Source organism: Gopherus flavomarginatus, chromosome 3 (genome assembly GCF_025201925.1).
Source record: "Gopherus flavomarginatus isolate rGopFla2 chromosome 3, rGopFla2.mat.asm, whole genome shotgun sequence".
NCBI classification, from domain to species: Eukaryota; Metazoa; Chordata; order Testudines; family Testudinidae; genus Gopherus; species Gopherus flavomarginatus.
In genome coordinates this window covers 105,004,203-105,019,623 of record NC_066619.1, presented here as the reverse complement: position 1 = coordinate 105,019,623, position 15,421 = coordinate 105,004,203, and the positions used below count along the sequence as shown (strand labels likewise).

At 39.2% G+C, this 15,421-nt stretch overlaps 1 protein-coding gene across 3 annotated transcripts in view; it reads right to left on the bottom strand.

The window, feature by feature from the left end:
• The window catches only part of MLLT3 (MLLT3 super elongation complex subunit), a 230,958-nt gene that overhangs the window by 14,877 nt on the left and 200,660 nt on the right, over positions 1-15,421 (bottom strand). For 2 of the 3 annotated variants that reach the window (XM_050944170.1, XM_050944169.1), the window contains 3 exons: positions 11,739-11,817; positions 6,211-6,343; positions 2,760-2,859 (listed from right to left, as the gene is read on the bottom strand). In XM_050944170.1, coding sequence (XP_050800127.1) covers positions 2,760-2,859; positions 6,211-6,343; positions 11,739-11,817 — 312 coding nt within the window. Of the gene's footprint in view, positions 1-2,759; positions 2,860-6,210; positions 6,344-11,738; positions 11,818-15,421 lie in introns of those variants that run through there. The other variant, XM_050944171.1, reaches the window with a different exon arrangement.

The window sequence follows — 15,421 nt, the reverse complement described above, 5'->3', positions numbered from 1 at the left end:
TTCCATTTGAAACTGAGTACGTAATCAGAATGTTACTACTCAATTTGGAGTGTGGCCAGTTGTTGTGAGAAGTATCACTGGCTGCTTACTGGTCACAAATGATCAGGCTTTCTGTTTTATACCTCATCACAAAGAATATATCTCCAGTAGCGCAGTTTCCCCTAACAACATGCTAACAACATTATCATAACACAACACCTACTTCACTATGAAAATTACTCAGTCAGGGCTTGTTAAAAATGAAGATTTTTTGATACTCTCATACCCAAACATGGGTCTTTCATCAGTTTCCACCAACTCCTAGTATCTCCCCCAACTCCTGTAGTCCCCACAGATTGCACCTAGGTGTTACCTTGAGTGACTGACACCTTATAAATGAGAGAGAGAAAAAAAAACTGTGCTGCTACTTTCCAACATAGACAAGACGACTATAGGTCTGTTTTATCCTAACTGTTTATTTTACAAAGGATGGTACGTGCCCAGAATGCAATGCATGAAGCTCACCTGAAAAAAAAATTCTTAGATTTAACAAGCCCTGGGCTATTGCAGTTTGGGGTGGAGGAAGATAAATCTTGTCTTGACAAAATGTGAATGCTTCTGGGCAAAATGCCAGGCTTGTCAGGTTTTTCTCTGTTTTTTGTTTTTCTTTTATTGGTTTATTTTTAAAGGGAAAAAGCTTTTATCAATTTACCTAGGAGTGATGAAATTTTGATACACAGTAGCCCTAACATCAGAAATGGTTTTCATATAATTTCACTAGCCTGGAACACAGGGAAAGCTTGAAGGAGCTGCTCACTTATAATCTGCCAAATGTGGCTATTGAAATCCAGTAGCGTCCCCACATGCCGTAGGTCATTCTCTCCAATACCCAAAGCACCCTAGTTTGGATGAGATGTGTCACTAAACATGTTAGAAAAAGCTTGCAAATACTGAGTTAATATGAGCCTTTGTGTAACTCTCAAACCTGCCTGAAGCTGATTCATTCAGTCACTAATCTGTAGAGGGCAGTGTTTTCCCTAATCTGTAACAATATGGTTCTGTAGTGTGAACTTATTTTGTAACACAGGCCTGTTTACACCAGTCAGGAAAATCATGGCAGTACCTTGCTGACAAGAACTATGTTTAAATATGGTTCTGACTAACACAATTGGAATTCTAGTGCAGGTAGGGCAGATCATTCCCCAAAGTATACTTTCTACTTCATCTGTTAAGACAGTGTGCAAATGCTTTAAGATAGTGAGCTGTTCACTTCCAACTGGTATCTCTTTAAATACTCCATGATGTTTGGAGGGACCAACTGAGCACATAGAAGTTTATGGTGCTCATTGGAGTAGACAGGCCTGGCAGGCGAAACAGTGGCCACATGGATCATGCCTAGTGAGAGAGAAAGATACAGTTATGATTTCCCTGCACAAAACCAGGTGAGATTTTCAAAAAGCAACCAGCTTTGGTTATCCCTATGTAGAGATCATTCATTTTCCTTGCACTCCAGTATCCAAAGGAAGATTGCCCAGAATTAAGTGATAGCTGAAAGGAAATCGAAATGTCACTTTATGTATGTTTGTAAAAGTGATCTTTCTCCAAAGTTCATGTAGAAATCAATTAAAATATCAAGAGAATTTTTGATTGATCCTGTTAATGCTTACTGACTGTGAAATGACATGGATTTCTTTATCGTTATTACAGGTGCTCCTGCTAAACACACAGCATATCTCCTTTTCTGCAGCATATCCTAATCTAATTGATATAAACAAATTATTCATGTATTGCTGTTAGCATCGATACATTTATGTGTTATTAGAAAACAAATGGATGGTATATTATTTATGTCAGAAAAGAGAATTAATTTTCCTGAAGGAAGGCAGGGAGTGCTGTCTAGGATCTCCTGTAACACCCAAGTTAAATTTTTTTTATTAAAACAGTGGATCCATTTTATCCACATTGCCACTATAAACATGTACTTATTCTCATTTAACTTAGCTCGGCTATATGAGAGTTTAGAGTGCGCCCTAGTTTCCTCTGCAGTAGATTTATGTTCTGTTTTGTCACCAAACACAAGTATATAAATTACTTTAGTTATATATCTTTATACATTGTGAATGTCAATTGCTTTAAAGATAATAGCAAATGCATATATTGCAGTATGCTTATGTGTTATTAAAAACTCCATTAATTTAGAAAAAGATGTTGTGATCTAACAGATTAGGTATGAGGACCTCCTGAGTTCTAATCCTTGTCTGCTACTGACTCATTGTGCAGATTTGTGTCAGTTAACTTATCTTTCAGTTTCTACACCTGCCAGATGGGATAACGCTACTTACCTATCTCAACAGTGCTACAAAGACTAGCTACTATTTCTACAGTGCTAAGCATTATTTACTATAAATATAATAAAATGCTTTATCTAATATGGCTAATTAAAACTTTGAGATGCAGACCAAATGAAAAAAAAATTCCTGATTACATGTGAACCAAAAGTAACACCAAGAGTAGGATTGCTATTGTAAAGTCACGTCATAACAAGTTTACCCTTTACAATAGTATGACTTAATATACACAAAAGTATTGTTTTCCATAGAATACTGCCATATACATTGCTCATCTGCTTTACACAGAATATTTGTTCAGCCAAATTTATTCCAGTTCAGGGTAAGAGAAAATTAATTAGTCTGAAAATTAAAGCAATCAAGGACACAAGGCTAGCTCCAAAGCTTTTAGAGCAGATACGCCGCTCTTAAGTGTAGGGAACCTCACTGTACCTGATTGTTGTTGGTTTTTAATAAAGGTGGTGGAGGTTCATGATGTAGAGGTGAGGAAGTTGAACTGCTGTCACTGTCACTACCGTCACTTAGACTAACCCTGAGGAAAGAGAAAGCCACAGAAATCAGATATAAAAACAAAGGCTGAACACACTGCCACTCCTAGATCACACTTGTAGGTGGGACACTGAGAACATTCTTTGCTACACAAGCAGTCATTAGTTATCGGAACTTTGAAAGTGCAGCTGCGCTGTCAGTTAAGGGCAGGAACCCAGCAGAAGTCACCCTGCTGCTGCTTTGAAGTCTTCCAGCGGAATAAAGAGTATTAATAAGCAGAGCCGGCTCCAGTGTTTTTGCCGCCCCAAGCGGGAAAAAAAAAAAGAAAAGAAAAAAAAGCCACAATCGGTAGCACTTCAGTGGCAGCTCTACTGCCACCACTTTATTCTTCAGCGGCAATTCGGCAGCAGGTCCTTCCCTCCGAAAGAGAGTGAGGGACCTGTCGCCGAATTGCCGCTGAAGAGGTAGACGTGCCACTCCTCTCCGTTGGCCACCCCAAGCACCTGCTTGCTGTGCTGGTGTCTGGAGCCAGCCCTGTTAATATGGAGTGTAATATGGAGAACTGGAATAGCTGCCCTCCCATAGATCCTTCATCTCCATGACTGAAGTGCTATACTGCTTAGTTCATAGTTGTCACTATGAAACAGAATCTCAATGAGGCAGGTGTCCCAATTGCAGAACCCCCTGGAAATTGTGAGCGAGAAGAACAAATTCTTAAAATGTTTTAAAGAATAAAATGTGAATTCACCACAGCTACTCTGTCTTCCTTCCATAATCTTCCAAGCTTGCATACGTCCTGCTTATATAAGTGCTTCACTAAAAGTTAATTAAGACATCCACAATAAGTTCATCATAAAATAATTTTATTACATTCTTCTTTGATTGACAAAGCACTTTTCCTACTCCAATGCTCAGCATAACATATAGTAACATACACTGTGAATTTGAAGATTGTTAGGAGCTTTTTCTTTCTCAATGTCAATTATCAGAACTTACTGGTATAATGTATCACAAAAATGGCAACTTCCAACATAATCAACTCTTTTGGGATCCTTTCTGTATCCTTTTATCCTATACCCCAAAGTCATAAAACTCAAAAGCAAGAGGAATGAAGTTCTATGAATTACTGTGCAATAATGCTGCAAAAGTCTCTTGCCCATTAACTTACAAACTGTAAGCACTGTAAAGACAGATGGTTTTTGCATGAAGAGACAGATGAATTGAAATTGGACAGGGTGGCCAACCTGAGCCTGAGAAGGAGCCAGAATTTACCAACATACAGTAACTCCTCATTTAACGTCCTCCTGCATAACCCTGTTTCAAAGTTACGTCGCTGCTCAGTTAGGGAACATGCTCCATTATAATGTTGTTTGGCTGCCTGCTCTATTCACTGCTTGTAAGATTCTGTGGAAGAGCAGAGACTTTATAAGGGAGCATTGCAGAAGTTCTTCTTCTCTGCTCCCCCCGCCCAGCGCTTCCACATCTCCCCATCTCTCCCTCCCAGAAAGTCCTAAGTGCCACCAAACAGCTATTTGGTAGTGCTTCGGACTTGGGGGGGATGGGTAGAGGAGCAGGTACACGAAGAGCTCCAGAGAGAAGGTGGAACAGGGATGGGAAGAGGTGGGACTGGAGCATCCCCCGGCAAAGTCAGCTCCTGTTCTTCTCTGGGGAAGCTGCTGTGGCGAAGGTGCTTCCTAGCATCCTTGCCTGCAGTGGGCTGGGCCTGTGTGAGGTAAACCAGGGGCACTTTCCAACCACAGTACAGTACTGTATAGTATATAATGCTTTTTCTATGTGCCAAAAAAAATTCCTTGGAACCTAACCTCCTGCATTTACATTAAATCTTATGGGAAAATTGGATTCGTTTAACATTGTTTCACTTAAAGTTGCATTTTTCAGGAACATAACTACAACGTTAAGTGAGGAGTTATTGTACATTGCCAAAGAGCCACAGTAATACGTCAGCAGCCCCCCATCAGCTATCCCTTCCTGGTCCCAGAGACTCCAACCTACTGGCAGCCCCGCTGATCAGCACCGCTCCCTCCCTCCCCGCACCTCCCGATCAGCTGTTTTGTGGCATGCAGGAGGCTCTGGGATGGGGGGAAGAACAAGGGCATGGCAGGCTCATGGGAGGGGGTGGGAAGGAGTGGAGTAGGGGTAGGGCCTGTGGCAAAGCAGGAGTTTGAGCAGTGAGCGCACACCCCCCCAGCACATTGGAAAGTTGGCACCCGTAGCTCTAGCACCAAAGTCAGTGCCTATACGAGGAGCCGCATATTAACTTCTGAAGAGCCGCATGTAGCTCCAGAGCCACAGCTTGGCCACCCCGGTCTAGGCTGTAAACACTGGGGGAGGGGAATGTTTACTTGGTTTTTTTTTAAGTTACCCACTGAGTTTAAAAAAATGTTTTATTTAGAAACACCAACACCAACACCTCCAAACAAACCCTCTACAGCTGGAGACAGATGGGACCAAAAGTGCCTTATAAATTATATTTAACATTAATATTCCAATTCAGAGGTTCTCAAACTGATATCTGTGGAATGGTGGCTGTTCATAGGGCCTGCTTTTCTCCTTGATTCCAGATGACAAACTGCATTAGAGAGACAGCTAAACTACATTTAATACTTTCCTAATATTACTCTTCCATATAATCAATTGCTCAAATTGATACTCAAGTGTTATGTGATCATGAAGGATAAGAAAAGAAGTCCAAAAGAATGTCTTTAAAATGAGGTATCTACCCACTATGAAAAAGTCCGAGAGCCCCTGTTCCACCTTTTACAGGATTTTCAATGACATATGGCAACAGCTTTAGAATGTATGATGAATTTCTCATTTGTTATGTCATACTGAAGTCACAGTCGGGATGCAGAACTGATAATAAAAAATCAGGCCTGAAACCTCACCATTTTTGGGACTAGGGCTGGCAATACATCCTCCATGAACTGGACATTATGTAAATTGCTTAGATAAGTCCCTCTAAAACAAAGAACTTTGACAGCTTTATATACGTCAATCACAAGATCTGTGGGTTAACTTGTACCCGGGGTACAGAACACCTTGCACATGGAGGATCTGATTCTGCTCTCACTTATGTCAATGTGAATCAAAAGCAACCTAACAGAGTCACAACAGTGTAAAGCCAGTGAAAGTCAGAGGAGAATCAGGCGCAAATTGACCAAATGGTTTTGTGTAGAAGCAGCTGACATCTGGGAGCATCTGATCTGACAGTTTAAAAGTGGCACTGCATATGCATGCTCTTTGTAGAAATTGAATAAATCATCTGTTTGTTGAGCTTAAGCTATCCAGCTTTTAAAAAAAAAATTAATCTGTCATAACTACTGCTATCATACTACCTCAGGCTTCAAGTTGTTTGCAGTTGCAAGATACTAACCTGCGACCTCTACTTCCTCCCCGAGTATTTACAGGTCTCTCCGTTTCAGAGTCATTCTCATTCTCATCTGCTTCATCCGATTCATCTTCATTATCATCAGAATGCAGATCTTTCATTATAGACCTCAAGGGACCTGACCAACAGAAATGGTAAAACAGGCACAAATCAACAATTGGAATTCAAATTCACTTTGCAATATTCCAGACACATCAGCCTATTATGCAGTTTTACAGAGGGAAAAAAATCCAAAGTGTTAGAGGTGGGGGAAGCCTTAAGCATTAAATAAATGAAGTAATGCACTAGAGGCTTATGCTGCAAACACTTGCACATGAAACATTTACTCATGCAAGCAGTCCTGTTGATTCCAATGGGCTTACTCATAACAGTAAAATGACCCATGTGTCTAAGTGTTTACAGGACTGGGCCCCCTGGAATGTAGCTGAAGCAAAATATTTTCATACCAAATATTCCCATTGCATGTTTTAATTTAAGAAAAATTGAATGCTCTATTTTTTATTTTTATAAATGAGATATTTATAAGCTGCTAGCCTTCCCCCTTCCCTCTTTCGCAAAGGTTATTCTCTATCAATAAAGTTCTACAGAAACATATTGGTAATAGTACATTTGTTAGGTTAATCCATGTATTGAAAAGCAGAGTTTAATAAATCATTCTGATTGTAACTTGTTCTGGCCAAGGCAGTCTTTGTCTGCCTGTTTTTGATCTATTTAGATAAAGCTAATTCTTTTATTTCAAGGTCAATTTCAGGTCAAGCAAGCACTTTGCTAGCATTCAGATGTAAGAAGCATGTCAATCCCATACAACACTGTCCTATCTTTTCCCTTCAATTAATTTGAGGTGCTCAGCCTGGTTCTCCCTAAGACTCTATAAAATGAATTTAGGATTTAGTTCTTTCATTGTAACTTTTATTTATTTTGCTATCAAAGGTGGTTAGGCAAACTTGCATGTTTAACATATCTGTGAAATATAAAAGAGGACAGCTGCTTAAAAGGAGCATGGGTCAGGATCAGCTTGGGAGGCTGAAGGAAGTGAATCAGACCACAGAGAGTTTGATTCTAGATCACATCATATTCGAGAACATAGAGGGCATCCAGGAATGGCACGAGTAGTGGCGGCAATAGTTTATTATTACATTTCTATAGTGGCAATAGTTTATTATTATTACATTTTTATGGTGCCTTCAACACAAGACTCTCAAAGTACTTTTTTATCATTAATAAATTAAGCCTCGCAATACTCTTGTAAAATAGTTAAAGTTCAGTCACAGTTTCAGGACCATGATTTAACAATGAGACTATACTTCCCCTAGGTAGGGGACTATGATGTAAATTATTTCAATTCTGACAGGGATTACACCAGAGGCACCCAGAGTATCTTTGTCCAAAGTTAACAGTGCTTACAGTTTTAAGACCTACATTTAAAATGGTTTACAAGTAAGGCTGTGCAAGATTTGTTTAAGTTGGCATGGTTTGGGTAAATGGAATTCAGTGGGTTCTGTTCTGTATTTTGCATACCCTGAAGTCTGCTTGGAGCCAAACCCAGAACATGGGGCTGATGGGCCCTAGCTAGGGAAGATGATCACCTGCAGCACTACCATGGGGACAGGAAACAGATTGATCAGTTCTGGTCTGCTAGAAGAGATTCCTTTGGCCAACTGCCTTCTTGCCTGTTGCTCTGTGTGGGAAATGAATGGCGGAGGGACAGGACAGCAGAAGAGAATGAGTGAAAGAGCTAAAGAAGGGAATTAATGAGAACTTATGAGAAAGAGGCTGCATTTGAAGAGAGATAGGAAGAAGGAAGGAGAGATTAAGGGGGAGGAGGAAGACAAGAGAAAGACTGGGAAACCAAACAAAAGACTGCATAAGTGGTAGAGGAAGAGAGAGGAAAAAAGGGAAGCATCAACATTCAAAAACGAAGCAATAATAGACAGACATAGGATCGAAGCTGTTGAAAGGTGGATAAGGAACTGGTTAAAGGGGAGACAACAACAGGTCAGACTGAAAGGACAACTGACAGTCTGGAGGGAGGTTACTAGTAGAGTTCTTCAGGGATTGGTTTTGGGATCAAATTTATTTAGCATTTTAATTACTAACGTTGGCACAAAAAGCAAGTGTGCTCTAATAAAATTTGTGGATGACACAAAGTTGGGAGGTATTGCCAATATGAAGGAGGACCGGAATATCATACAAGAAGATCTGGATGACGTTGTAAACTGGAGTAACAGAATGAGGATGAAATTTAATTGTGCAAAGTGCAAGGTCATGCACTTAGGGACTAACAACAAGAATTTTTGCTATAAGGCTGGGGATTTATCAGTTGGAAGCCACAGAAGAGGAAACAGACTTGGGAGTATTGGTTGATCATAGGATGACTATGAGCCATCAATGTGATGCAGCTGTAAAAAAGGTTAATGCAGTCCCAAGATACCCCAGATGAGGTATTTCCGGTAGAGATAGGGAAGTGTTAGTACCATTATACAAGGCACTGGCGAGACCTCATCTGAAATACTGTCTGCACTTTGGGTCTCCCGTGTTTAAGAAAGATGAATTAAAACTGGAACAGGTGCAGAGAAGAGCTACTAGGATGATCCGAGGAATGGAAAACCTACCTTATGAAAGGAGACTAAAAGAACTTGGTTTGTTTAGCTTAACCAAAAAAAGGCTGAGGGGAGATATGATTGCTCTCTGTAAATACATCAAAGAGATAATACCAGGGAGGGAGAGGAGGTGTTTAAGTTAACTGACAATGTGAACGCAAGAACAAATGGATATACACTGGCCATCAACAAGTTTAGGCTTGAAATCAGGCAAAGATTTCTAACCATTAGAAGAGTTAAGTTCTGGAACAGCCTTCCAAGGGGAGCAGTGGGGCAAAAATCTAACTAATTTCAAGACTGAGCTTGATAAGCTTATGGAAAGGATGGTATAATGGCATATGTCCCATCGGCGACAGCCAGTAGTAAAAATTCCCAGGGGCTGGAGACAGGACACTAGATAGGGAGGGCTCTGAGTTACTACAGAGAATTCTTTCTGCCTGGTGGGCCTTGCCCACATGCTCAAGGTCTAACTGATCACCATCATTGGGGTCAGAAAGGAATTTCTTCCCTGGTTAGATTGGCAGATGCTCTTGGGGTTGTTCACCCTCCTCTGCAGCATGGGGCACGGGTTACTTGCAGGTTTAAACTAGTGTAAATGGTGAATTATCTCTAAATCATGATTTGAGGACAGTAACTCAGTCAGAGATTAGGGGTCTATTTCAGGAGTGGGTGGATGAGGTTCTGTGGCATGCAATGTGCAGGAGGTCAGACTAGATTATCACAATGGTCCCTTCTGACCTTAGAGTCTATAAGAAGGAGAAAAAGAACAAAGACGAAGAACAAAATGAAGAGGGGCAACAGTAGGTTAAAATATTGTATTCAAATTTAACAATATAAAGTACAATTATTTAATCTCACACATAGGGCAGCATTAAAAACCAACATTTACCAGTTAAAGTGCTTGGAGGTACCATAATTATCTCTTATTTTGGCAGAGGACTGTAGGCCACTCTAAACATCTTGCCCCTCCTTTAACCTAATTGGCCTCACCAGTCCTTCTTAGAGTTTTATGTTAGTTTGAACCAAAAGTGAAGTAAAAAATGAAACCAGTGAGTTCTCCACACCTGCCCCACACAATCTGCTTCCCTAACAAGCCCAAGCTACTCCTTTACCTTTAAGTGTCGTCTTCTCTGTACATGCAACTATATATACTCAAGTATGTGCAGCATAGGGGCATCTTATCTGCTACGTCTCCGGATGTCTTCTGGGGGAAATTAAATGGCCCTCTTTTTGGCCCTTCACAGGGCAGACAGCCGGCTTACTCCTCTCTCCTGTGTAGAAAGCCCTCCCACAGCAGACACACAGACATGCATCCACCAGAGGCATAAGACAGACTGCCACACCATATCCTATCCTCCATCCCCAATACACAGATGCTCACACAATAGCAGACTGGAAGATGCATTCACTTAAGAGGAAAGTCCCAGAACAGAGGAACAATCTGTTGGCACTTACTGCTGTGACCACACACTTAGCAGTGTTGGTGGTGGGAGCGGGAGAAAAAAGGGCTGCCACCTATTCTGCAAAAGGTTCAGAATTGGAAAATCTGTGTAATGTCCCACATAAAGATCAGGAGGTAGAAGGGGCCAAACTGCTCCCTCTAAAGATATTAGGAGGAGATGAAAGTGATAGACCACCAGGTTCCCTCCTGAAAATATATCAAAAAGGTATGGAAAACGTCCACGGCTCTTGGTGGAGTAATGGGGCAGCCCATATATATCGTCACTGAGATTTTCGTGAATACTGGTGGGATTCAGTATAAAAGATTTTGCACAGCCTTAGTTACAAGCCAAGTGCCTGAACCTGGGGATGCAACAGCAGCCTATTTTTTTCCTTGCTTTCTTGGTCTAAAGATAGTTATAACACACTGGAAACATTGCTGTCAGAACACAGAGCCAATCAGTAATGGTCACCTTCATAAAACCCTGACAGATATGCATTCTGTTTAGATTTGCTTTTTAAACAGAATTCTCTCTCTGCAGTACTAATCTATTCCATTTTAAAGAAAAAAAATACATCTGAGGAATATAAATGCATACACTGAAACAAATTCAATTTTATTCAGTCAAAAGCTTCCTGCTTTAAAAAAACCCAAGCTGATCAAGAACATATCAGTTGTACAATTTGACAAAGTCAAGGAAAAAAGCCAAACAGGAACTAAGTGGTTTAATAGCTCTTACGAATCTCAATTGATTTATATAAAAACTGGTTTGGCAGGCTCTCCTGGCGGAAACTTACATTTCTTTACTGAGTTCTGAGAGAGCCAAAATTATTAGCCAGAAAAATCTAAATGTGTCCTTAAAGACTAACAATAACGTTCTCTATGTCAGATTATTTTTAAAAGTAAATATATCATTTTGGAAGTTTAAGGGCCTAACCCCTTGAGGTGCTAAGTGCTATCCAACTTTTAATAAATTCACTGTGTGTGTGCATGAGCACACAAGGGCGGCAAAGAGTAGACAGAAATGCTCAGCAATTCATTGGATTGGACTCTAGTCTCATGATTCTTCAAAGGGATCCACAAATACAGACCCTTATTCCCTACCTGAAGTCCGATTAACTCCTGTGGGGCTCCATGCAGTAATAAAGATCTACTGATCCTTCTGCAAGATTATGACTGCAAGATCTTTAGGATCTAGCATCTGTAAAGTAGCTAGCACGTTTCTTGGTTCTATGTAACAAATAAATAACCACCTCTTCTGAATGAAAATATACATTTCTCTTTCTGCTTCTTAACATGTTATAATCATGTTCACATACACCTTGAAGAAAAAGGATGAAGCAGAACAGAGGCTAAGTCACTATTTCAGACTGTGAAAAAGACAGAAAAGTGGTAATGAGATGCCATCAATCATGTTACTGGTTGGCCCCTTCATTCCACACTTTTCTCAATTTCTTTTCCTTGTTTGGTACCTTGTTGTCTGCTGTTCTGAGATGGTGTAAAACTGGAGCTGGAGCTTGAGCTTGAACTGGCAGGGCTAGGCTGTTCAGACTTAAAAAAAACAAACACAAACACACAGTAATAAATACATTTGCTCCAAACTTTAACAACAACAAAAGAGCACAGTTTACTGCTTCATGCACTTCTCTGCAAGGAAAAATGCCACTAAACAGGATGATATTCACAACAATACTTATTTCCTGACCATTTCATGGTGTCAGAGAGCCAGAAGGTGTACAAATTACTATGCATACAAAACATACGCACTGTTACAGGTCATATACAAAAGCTTTTTTTTCACAAAACCAATACTCTATACAATAAGCTACCCATGCCCTAATTTGAAAAGTTACATAACACATAGGTTTAAATGACTTTATAATGCAGGCTTGTCCAACTTTAGTTGCAACATTTTCCAAATAAATCATGATTAGGACTCCAGGAGGGAGAAGGGACCCAAGTAAAGCAGGCTAGATGACAAACAGAAAAAGCCTAGGACAATTTTTTTTTAAACCATCACCAAAGGATATATTACATATAAATAAAATATATTTTTCTGCCTCCATTTGGGTTCCTCCTCAGCACACTTTTCCCTTATGGAAAAACCCCACAGACTTTAATAAGGATTGAACTAAAAGGGTTTAATTTTTCTAAAGGTATAGATTTCAATAGAACATCTTTCTAAAGAACTGTTAAAACCAACTTTTAGCATTCAATAGAGAATCATAACCTTGCAACAGAATTCTATAGAGAGTATATAATTTTCTATTAATTCTATAAATGGCTTAGAATATTTTCTGTAGAACCTTATCAGTTTCATCCATATTAAAATCTATACATTTTTTGCCATAATGGTATACAAGTCTTCTATTGAGTCCACATGCCTTTTTACCACTATTTTGCAATCACCCCAACCTGACCTCTCCCCTACAACTTTCTATGGCTTCTTGTCTCAATGCCTAAAAATATAAGAGCAAGCAAGCATCTGAAACAAATACAAGATAGCAGAAAAAGTTAAAGGAGAGGCTAAAATCCTTCAACATGAAGAGAAAAATGCTCTACTGGAAGTATGATAACTTGGATTTAGAATTGGAATTTTAAACCCTATTATTAAAAACAAAACCTCCCTAGTCTTTATGTAACTGCATCATTATGATGTGTTACGCAGGTTAAAAGAGAAATCTTCCAACTCTTTTTGGCTATATACTTTCCCTTCTGATTAATATAGCACTAAATCGTTGTCAAAAATAACAGCAATAATATCTAGCCATTGTAAAGCTCAGTGCTAACTTGTACTTTTCTGCATACAGCTTTCATAAGTCCAACAGTTGTCTTTTTGTCATAAATCAATCTATTGTTGCCCTTCATAATGAGAAGGCAGATTTACAGCCTTTTACCGTCTTTTCTCACAATAAAAAAGATGCCTATTTGGGCAACAGAACATTTCTTTTTTTCCGATAATGTTTGAGAAAAAAGTAACATCTGTTCCTCTCAAATGAATGACAACTAGAGTTCTCAGACAATTGAAATACAAACTTTGGGCCTGATCCACCACAAACTTTGAGTAAATCAAGTCAGTGCAGAAGTCTTCGAGAACTAAATGGGGCTATTCACATGAGTAGAATTACTCATGCATGGGTAAGCGTTCACATAATCAGACCTGTAGATATGGAGCCCCACACTCACTCCCCCGAAAATAAGAACTGTTGAAATAAGCACTCAGTCACAAAATGGCATTAAAATACTATTTTCCCTTTTTCTAAAATACCTGGCAAGCCATACAAATATTAAAATGAAGGTCTTTAACTACACAGTATGATCTGACAATACAAACCAAACATTTTGGTCCAAGACTACATCAATAAGGAACAAAAACGGTCAATACAAATGATAAAGATATCAAGTATCAGGGGGTAGCTGTGTTAGTCTGTATCCACAAAAAACAACAAGAAGTCCAGTGGCACCTTACAGACTAACAGATTTATTTGGGCATGAGCTTTCATGTAAAAAAACCCACTTCTTCAGATAACATTTTCAAAATGAATTTCAGCCTCTGGCCTAGAGTGGCTTCACAAGTTACTCTAAGGGTTTCCTTTATCTTTCAATTTCTGCTTTGGCAACAAAATTACTTGCTGACAACTGGTTTCAACAGGTTGCCATAGTGTGGTATATTTTAGTCAGCTACTATAATTTTCACACAGAAATTGTAACTTATCTGAACTCAACTGCAAATTCTAAGCTTCCATTTTAAATCAGATCCCAGCCACATAACAATATTTGATTTATAATATTTTTAAAATCTGTAAACCATGGCCAAAACATGTCACATACCTTTGAGTGTGTTTAAGGATGCTAAAAGTTCACTGTTTTCATTTTTGGCTAACACCACACTAAAGTTTACTTAAAGTAAAAGGCTAACCCTACTAACACTACCAGACATAATGCTTACCACTGCCAACAGTTCTATTGACTTTAATGGAACTGCTTGTAGTGGCAAATACTATTCCCATCAGTAAGTGACTAGAGAATCAGGCCTCAGGAGCAAACAGATGTGTGGTTTGTAAATTCACTTTAATACTCTTCTCATGTTAAGAGATACAAAATTATGCCACATCATAAAATAGTTTTGAGAAATCAAACTGTAGGAACACGGAAAAGCACTGAGTACAAGATGTCTTAACATACACTTGTCTTTTCCTTTTAAAGGTTTCTTAATGCCACCTTGAGCTCATCAACATTCTTTGCTTCACCTGCCCTCTCCAGTCACTTACTCCATGAGAGAGAGATTGGCATAAATGTTGAATATTAAGTTCTGGAAACTAAAGTTAGCTTTAAGGGTTCTGAAAAATCCCAGAGGGTCGAGGAGAAAGAGTTGCTTTTAACATAAAAATGAATATTATTTGCAGGAAAAGTCCGCATTGTAGACGAAACTGAAAATGTGTCTTCCATGCATGAATATGGATTCGTGTCTAGTGGGTTGACACTTTTTGTTACCAGAGTCTCTCTTTTGTCACTTAAGCAACGCTTTTTTACAGTTTTACAGGCTGTTATCCCAAGGACCTTGGTATTTATGGCCTTTATTCACTTGGGCTCTCTGCTCTTATCCACTGGTTACTAATCACCATATAGATTTTTTTTATGGGTCTGAAATTAGCTTAAAGGATGTCCTTCAACAATGGAAGCCCAGGACAGTACCGGCAAACAGGTTCCCTGATAAGTCCTTTTCCTGTTTTACTAGTTTTCTCTTCCTGCAGACAAGCTAATGAGGATTCAGACCCAAACTATTCATTAGTGCAATGACCCAATATGATTTATTACATGCTTAGCCAGTCTTTCCCCTTCCCACTCAACTTCTCTCATACTGATGCACAGGGGACACTGGCTCCATTATTAGAGGCTGAAAAGCAGTTTTTGCAAAAGTTTTTATGAAATGTGTCCATTTCTTCAACAAACTCTACATCTTTCTATTTCAGTCAGCAAATTTTCTTTGTTTAAAAGAAGTACAATATCAATTTATTTCTGATCTACAGAAGACATTTCAGGCAAACTCACCTATTAACATTATACAGCACAGGCTTGTGAAATAAACCACCTTTGAGAATTTTCCGTCAAGGTTTAATTGTTGCATTGGATTCGTAGAAATACTAGTTTAAAG